The following is an 8,523-nucleotide window of genomic DNA, read 5'->3' as shown; positions in this document are numbered from 1 at the left end:
AAAAATTAGTAAAGATTGCTTAATTCCGTATTACTCTTCTCTATTAATTTTTCTTTATTTTTAGAAAAATAAGATTGCAATCTCTAATAAACCTTAGCAAATCCAAAAATAAGATTTTTAGGTGGCTCCCAGCTGCAAGCTTCCAGTGGCCATCATCTCCATTTCAACAAGTAATCATAATCCTACACTCACATTTATATACAGAATATATATACTTCAATAACGCGAGAAACTACTTGCCGACTCGGGGAATAATTAAAAACACGACGAGTAAAACGAATACTAACAAGACTTACCGAGTCACATTTTCGCCGGGTAATAATTCTCTCCACATCAAAAGATCTTCCCATATTTCTTGTGTGGGTGGCAGTGTCGTATAAAACAAAAAGAGAAATATCGTCATTCAACAAAATCCCCCGTCCCTACCCCCAAACTACCCCCAAACTTGAAACCCATTCCTTCCAATACGAAGATTATGGTTCATTTGTTTCTCCTGTTTACCTTTGAGGCCCCATGGATGATTTGTTGCAGCTGCGGGCCTCTTTTTTCCCTTGTGAAAAGAAGACGAAGAAGAAGGAACCGGGATGGCTGTGGCGGGAAAAGATGGAACGATGCCCGGGGCGAGAGAATTTGTCATCTCTCGGCTCGCAGATATTGCTGAACTTGCTATAAGGTCGCGCGTTCTCGTTAACAACGAGGTATTACTTCCCGATCGTTGAAGAGCGATCTCATTTCGAACAAATTCTCTCACAATTTGTGTCAGCTCTTCCCTAACATCACGCCCTGATCCGTCTTCCGACGTCATCTCTATTAATAGGCGTTAATGGTCGGGGCACTGGGTCCGCAATACAGCGTATTTAACTGGGGACTGGACGGGGATTTTGTGGAATGACGATACTTTGAATGTCCGGGAACTTTCGAACACTTAGTCATAATAGAAGGTATGTCATTAAATAACTATGCATAGTAGAAGTTGAATAATTTTTTTTGTTGAGTAAAAAGTTTGGACTGGAGTTCAACAATTAATTTTGTTGAGTAAAATAAATATAGCTATTGAAGTTAAATAAATATTGTTGTTGAATGGAAATAGTTTTGGTTGAATATGAAAAGAAAATTCGTTTCGTTGAACATAAATTTAAATTGTTGAATATAACTGTAAACTGTTGAATAAAAATATATTTTGTTGAGCATAAATATTAGTTGTTGAATAAAAAATATGCAAGTTGTTGAATTTTGCAACATTTGGCTAACCATAGCCTATGGCCTCGGGCGGTATCCAAGACCTCGGGCACAGTTTTTCCCAATACTGACCTCCGGTCGGTCAAAAACATTTTTATTTTTTTCTAACACATAAAAAATGATTGCCATAAGAACCCGAATGATTTAGGGCTACAATTACGAGTGGATGATAAAGAAAACAGACGTTATCCATGTTAAAGGGAAAGCTTTTACCGGAACATTTTTATTTGTAAAGGTAACTAAAAGGCTTCCAAGCAAACTTTTTAGAAACATATTTTGATAAGTGACTGTCATGATGTGACGCCTGTCAATTGAAGGGGAAAAAAGTGTACGCCTTTGAATAAACAACAGCACTGGTATGACAAACACGCACGAGTTAAATGACTTTACGACGATCTTCCCATAGAAAAAAAACAACAACAAAATAACACTCGAAGATGTTACGAAAAGTATTGTTTATTTCCAACGACAATTAATTTTCGAAGATTTACCTCTGTTCCATTTTAAAATGTCACGGAAAGTCAAATTGTAAGTGGATGCAGATGTGTGCTTTGGAGTTGTCAGTTTGCTTGTTTGTTTTCTGTAATGCTGCGTGTAAATCGATTTTTCTTTCACCGAAAAGCTGCAGTCAATAAGACTCTTTCCAGCTAGACAAAAGGGGATTTAACGCGACTTTTATTTATCGAATTCCCTCGGTTACTGTTGTAAAATTTACGGTAATAATGTCCAAATTCAAGTGCCTTGCAAGGAATAAGCGAAAGTGTATTTATAGAAGAACTCAAAACTTCGCTCAATGTTTTACAAACGAACAAATTGTGTTGAAGAATTCAGATATTATCGATTGAGAGTCACATTGATTAACGTAATCGTTAACTGCAACTACCTCTCGTTTTAACTTTCAGAGTTATTTTTTGTGAAGGATTATTAAAATAACAAATCGTTTCTAGGCCGCGTTTCAATCATTTTCAAAACAAATTTAGTACCACAAAATTTATTTCGAAATCAATTTTTGCTGAAAAACCAAAGTGATTTGAAAGCGAGAGAGAAGAAAGAATGGATATTATTTATCGCCAAAAGGTCGTGACCGAAGTCTTTTGCTCAAAACATTCTGCCCAGCTGGCAAAATGAGATATATTTGTGAAAAATTGCAACGTAGCTTGAGATGCTCTGCAAAATGACTCAAGCGAAACTGATACCGCCCGCCGTGAGCGGGCCGGATCGAGAAAATACTGCCCGCTCTCGGAACCGATCAGATTGCAGGATTCGTAGAATACCGCCCGCTCACGAACTGAGAAAAAAATAAATATCCTATATGTACTCAATGGCCGTTTTCACACTAGAGACGGATAATCCGCCTTAGTGTTAAAACGAGACGGTGTTTATTTTGGACGGAAAATCCGTCTAATTTTATCCGTCCGATTATCCGTCTATAGATCGGACGGATAGAATTAGACGGATTATCCGTCCAAAATGAACACCATACCGTTTTCACACTAAGACGAATAATCCGTCTCTAGTGTGAAAACGGTCAATCATGTTGTTCATCTACTTTCCTAAGTAAAGGCAAATTAACTTATCGTGAGTACTGTATGGTAAATCAACTATCTTGATCACTGAATGAAGGACAGTTGAATAAGAGCAATTAAAGGAGTCACTTGATCAATGAATAGCTCTACCTTGAGTAAGTTGACACGCCGGTAAGCCGGAAAGCAAAAGGCGGTTGACCCATAGTGTTTAGAAGGCCTGTGCGACCCCTGCCTTTCGCTAGCGTTTTTTTAATCTTCTGCCTTCAAAATTAAGTAGTTAGTTGATTAAAAGATACAGAGCATAAACAAAAACTTGACAAGACAGGTAAAAATTCTCAGCGCTCTCCATTAAGCGTGGCTTTCTTCATTTCCCGCCTGGCAAAGTTCTAACATTAGTCTTTAGACAAATAATTCTTTTCGTTTTATAATCCATCAAACATCTATTATCTATAGACAAAGTCGCTTCTTTAAGATGTTTTTAACCTTTCCACACACATCTCTATTTTTCCAACAGCATATCAATAGATTTGTGCAAGAGTTAAGTAGGGCGAGTGTCTCTGTCCAACTGTAGTGGTTGTAAGGTATACCTACTCTAAATACTTGATCATAAATAAAAATAAACAGCACAGGAAAGTTGAAAATCAAGTACACCCCAACGAGGATGGAGATGTTTTTCGCAAGCTTGACTTCCCGTTGTTTCTGAAGATTTGCAGCGCCTTGCAGATGCAGCTGGAACTGTCCGCGTTGTTTCCGCACAACATAAAGTACACCAATCTGCGTTGCTACAGAAACAAGAAGGCAAATTGACCAAACCGTCAGATGGATACTTTTGATTACGGATTCAATAGCAGTCCATTTTAGAGAAGTTAACAAAACGTTCACAGTCCATATGATCAGGGCGTATCTAATTACACGCGTTGAAGAAAAGAACTCGTTGTATCTAGCACGCAGTCGAACAGCCACAAAGCGCTCATAGCTGACAGCGCTCAAAGTCATAAAAGATACTCCAAAGCAAATGAAAAAAGCCGAATTATAAACTATTCTCACAAAACAAGGAACTAATCGACGCTGGTTTTCCATTAACCTGTATGTGATATACCCAGGCTGGACTGTTAAAGCTACGAATACATCAGAAAGCGCTAGAGACGCTACCAACAGATTGGAGGGAATTCGTAGACGAGGACAGCTGAAGATGGCGGTGACAATCAGTAAATTTGCAATAACGCCGACTGGAGCTGTAACAGTGTTAATGATGGCTGTAGCAAGATTGACTGTAAACCGTTCATGAGTTTTATGGAAGGATGGATCACCAAGATGAAAACAGAAATTTTCTTGTTCGGAGCTATTACTCTCCATTTCACAGAGGCTACTTCCTATACTTTGACTTCTTCAATGAAGATCAAAACTGTAATGGCCTTATTGTATTCGAAACGTTTAAATGCATTAGTGCCCTGTTCCAAAGCAAATAACTGTAATGGCCATCCTAAGACAAGTCGGCAAGTACATTTTCAGTTTGATGTGAAGTTTTATTCAAAGAAAAAGAAATTAAATCAAATATGTAATTGCTGTTTAAGAAAGAGCCGGATATTTATTCAAAAAGGTTTTTAGAAACTCGCCAACCTAGACTGGCTTTATCGTGTCGCAATTGGAAAAGCTGTGGCTAATTTTGCGTCCGCAGCATTGCCCGTGTAAAGAAAGATTTGCAACATGCAAGAAAAGGAAAACATAGCCTTGGAACTGTTTTGTTTGAATTATTAAAATAAAAAACTTCAGAGCTGCTTAAAATCATAATGGCGATCTCAAGTTAAGTCCTGTTTCATAAGGATCAATGGCGTTAGGTTTCCGGAATTATGATGGTTAAGTCCTGTTTCATAAGGATCAATGGCGTTAGGTTTCCGGAATTATGATGGTTCTTTTTGTTTCCATTTCTGTTATTTAATGACATACCTTCTATTATGACTAAGTGTTCGAAAGTTCCCGGACATTCAAAGTATCGTCATTCCACAAAATCCCCGTCCAGTCCCCAGTTAAATACGCTGTATTGCGGACCCAGTGCCCCGACCATTAACGCCTATTAATAGAGATGGCGTCGGAAGACGGATCAGGGCGTGATGTTAGGGAAGAACTGACACAAATTGTGAGAGAATTTGTTCGAAATGAGATCGCTCTTCAACAACCTTCTTCGCTTAATACATCTGGATGATCAACTTTTTCCTTACCTAATGATCAAATCAAAAATGAAAAATGCCTTTTATTCGGACTCGTATGGCACTCTAGACATAGCAAAGGAAGCAGAGTTGAATTATAAGTGGGTGAAAACGCAGCTGTCGAAAGTCGTTTGACAGTTTGTCACGAGGATAACTGGACTTCTGGTGATTTACATTCGCTGGAATACCGAATTCCAACTTAGGACAGCAGGAAAGTGTTCTGTGGAGCAACAGCAACGGCTAAAAGGGTTGTTGTTTAATCGGTTGATTCCAAGAGAACATGACTTTTTTCATATGGTCATGCCACTTTCCATATGGAAGTTTGACAACAGACCTTCCAGTTACTTGGATGCCAAATTTGAATTGAGACAGTACTAATAGGGGCAAACCATGGCTCGGTTCACTTAGAGCCGCACACAAAAAATGGTCAGAGAGGTGCTTAGAATATATCAATTTTGCTTTTCTGGATTGATATCGCACCAGATGAAGAAACGTTTGTGGCGTATTTCTTTAAGAAACGCAATGCAAAAACCCTCGAAGTGAGGAAGGAAAGCGAAAATATAAGAACAGCCTGTGTAAAAAGAAATAGGGTGCAAGTAATCCAATAACATTCTTACGGCAGCCAAAACTCAGTAAATCATCTTAGCTTCATTTGAGAATTATTTTAGCTTCATTTGGCTTTTTTCTTAGAACGAGGAAAGAATGTGGTGGAGTTTTTTTATCAACTTGCTAACCCGCTAGATATTTACACTATTCACCGACAGTCAGGTAAGCAATGGTTGAAGCAGCGAGAACTTCAATCAATCAGTTGAAAACGTTTATTACACGGAGAGTCAGTCTTGTTTTTAGTGCTTTTTCAATGTTATTTATTTTCGAACAATCTTCTCGAGGCAGTTGTGTTTTTGTGTAGGGTGGAGTCTGCAGCCGACAAACTTTCTAGCGAGATTAAAATTGTTGCAAATAACAGCAAGAGGATATTTTACTATATTGATTATGGCTGTTACAAGATTCATCGTATAACGCTCTGATACTTCGTGAAAAGAGGGATCGGGAAGGTGGTAATAAGATGACGCTAGACCTTCCATCGAAGAGTTGTAAGCTATGAGTTCTCTTAAAAATTTTCACTCGGAGTCGCAGATGGTACTGTATACTGATAAAGCTATATGAAAAATAAATGCACTAAAAAAAATGCCGATATTACGTTGAGAAGACTTTCAAAAATGAGGTCAAAGTAAATAAGTTTTATTGACTGAGCTAACAAAGACATTTCGCAGATAGGATGTTCCCCCGCACTTGCAATACCTGTCGCACTTTGCAATACCCATCGTACTTATTAATAACACTTTTCGCATTTTTTAAAGAAAGAGCTGTCGCGCGTTGTAATTTTCGACCATCTCGATTCGTAATACGATGAGCTGCAGCACTTTGTAAAAATACGTATCGCACTTTTTAATGCAAGATCTGTAAAAACAGACCAATCCAATTCGAGATACGATAGGCTGTCACACTTTGTAATAACACCTGCCGCGTATTATTATAGAAAAAAAAACACACAAGTACTATCTCACTCAAGAAGGAGGAAGAAGCACTTTGTCTTTTGTTTCCCCTTACTCTTAGTTCGCCCAGCTGACGCTTCTTTAACAGAAAAAAAGCACGGCAAGGCTTCTTTATTTGATAAGTGTCGTTTCGAGTTTCATCAGTCTCGAAAAAACTGATTGTGTGCGTTAGATTGACGTCCAAATTGAACCATACACGTTATCATCACCTGCCCTCGGAAAATTTAATGTAAAACCCAGATGCTCTCAACCTGGATTAAACAGAAAGAACCAGACTTTACAAGCGATAAATTGGGCCAATTCTTTATAGTCTGACCACTTTAGGTCGAGTGAAAGCACGTCATTGCCGGCATGGCGCTAAAAATAAAGGATACACATGTTTTGACTTTAACCAATGGGAATTAATAATCGGAGAGAATGACTATAAAAGATCCCCAAAAACGTAATGTCTCCTGACACACAAAAATAAAGATACTAGTCAGTTTACAGTCTGGCAGCAGTAAGTGATCATGAATTCGAACATTTCCTCTGATAAACCTTCTTGTTTTTATCTTCCTCATCTATTATTTGATCAAGTCTCGGAGCGATTTCTTGTAAACTGAATAACGGCCATCATCACCATCGTTACCACTCCAGTCGCCGTTGTCGCCAATGCACTGATTGTGATCGACATTTTGGACTGCCCTCGTTTACGAACTCCTTCCAATCTATTACTAGCGACTTTGGCGTTGTCAGATGCCTTTTTCGGCCTAACAGTCCAACCAGGTTATATAACTTACAGGCTTATGGAAAATCAACATCGTTCAGTTCCCTGTTCCGCAAGACTTATCTATAGCTCTCCATTCTACGTTTGTTTTGGTGTTTCTTTCATGACTTTAACCGCTAGCAGCTATGAGTGTCTTGTGGCTGCTCGTCTACGGGTAATGTACAACACGATGTTTAGTACGAGATGAGTACTGAGGTATGCCTTGGGGATATGGACGGTGAATATATTCTTGACTGCTCTGGAATCGGCTAAAATAGATAAAGCAATGAGAGGTATTCATCTAACTCTTTGGTTCCTTTGCCTTCTTGTCTCAATTGCGACCCAAACTGGCGCTTTAGTAGCTGTGCGAACACATCATCGACAAGTGCAAGATCAACTTCAGGCGAATGAAAAGATACAGAGACAAAGAGAAGTGACCTTAGCGAAACAGATATCGACTGTGGTTGCAGTCTACTTCATTTTTTTTAGTTTCCTGTCTTTTTTGTGACATTTTATCACCAGATATTGGGGGTAAACATACAAACGTACAACCACTACAGCTCGGCAGAAACCCTGGCTTTGCTGAACTCCTGCTTAAATTCCTTTATTGGTTGCTAGAAAAACAGAGAGATTCTTCAAAAGGTCAAAGATCTACTGAAGAAAATAGTTTGGCGGTGAAACGCTAAAATTAATTGTGTATGCTAATTTGCACAGTTATTATGATTGTCTTTCATTTTTCCCTGTGCTTTGTTAATATCTTGACTATTAATTTTGGGTTTCGAAGTCATAGTAGTAATTTTCAAAACTGCCAGCAAACGATGCCAAGATGCACGAGCTAGAATACAGAAGACTCTGTCAGGGTGTGTTACTAGGTGTTCAATTCCATTGTCACTTTCATGAAAACGATCATTCACTCGACTCAAGACGAATTCTATGCTGTGGCGTAAGTCGCTCTTCAAAGGATCCATTTCATTCGGCAGAGGGAAAATTATAGGTACCACATTAATGATTCGTGTAAGAGTGTATGGAATTAAGTAACTCTTCATGTAATTTAGTTTGAATAGTGCGCATGTGAAAGGATCCATTTCATTCGGAATCCGTCAAAGGATCCATTTCATTCGGAATCCGTCAAAGGATCCATTTCATTCGGCAGAGGGCAAATATTAGGTACCACATTAATGATTTGTGTAAGAGTGTATGGAATTAAGTAACTCTTCATGTAATTTAGTTTGAATATTGCGCATGTCTCA

The 8,523-nt window shown here is 38.5% G+C and overlaps 1 protein-coding gene and 1 pseudogene across 1 annotated transcript; one reads left to right on the top strand and one right to left on the bottom strand.

The window, feature by feature from the left end:
* Positions 1–3,133: 3,133 nt before the first annotated feature.
* LOC111342551 (trace amine-associated receptor 2-like) lies at positions 3,134–4,246 on the bottom strand. Its single transcript, XM_022949655.2, has one exon. It carries the CDS (start codon positions 4,119–4,121, stop codon positions 3,213–3,215), a length of 909 nt encoding a protein of 302 aa, XP_022805390.2. The 5' UTR covers positions 4,122–4,246; the 3' UTR covers positions 3,134–3,212.
* A 2,791-nt stretch (positions 4,247–7,037) lies between these two features.
* On the top strand, positions 7,038–7,951 carry LOC148720321 (uncharacterized; annotated as a pseudogene).
* Positions 7,952–8,523: the final 572 nt, after the last annotated feature.

The sequence above is a fragment of the Stylophora pistillata genome, chromosome 11 (genome assembly GCF_964205215.1).
Source record: "Stylophora pistillata chromosome 11, jaStyPist1.2, whole genome shotgun sequence".
NCBI lineage: Eukaryota > Metazoa > Cnidaria > Anthozoa > Scleractinia > Pocilloporidae > Stylophora > Stylophora pistillata.
This window is presented reverse-complemented; position numbering and strand designations above follow the sequence as displayed.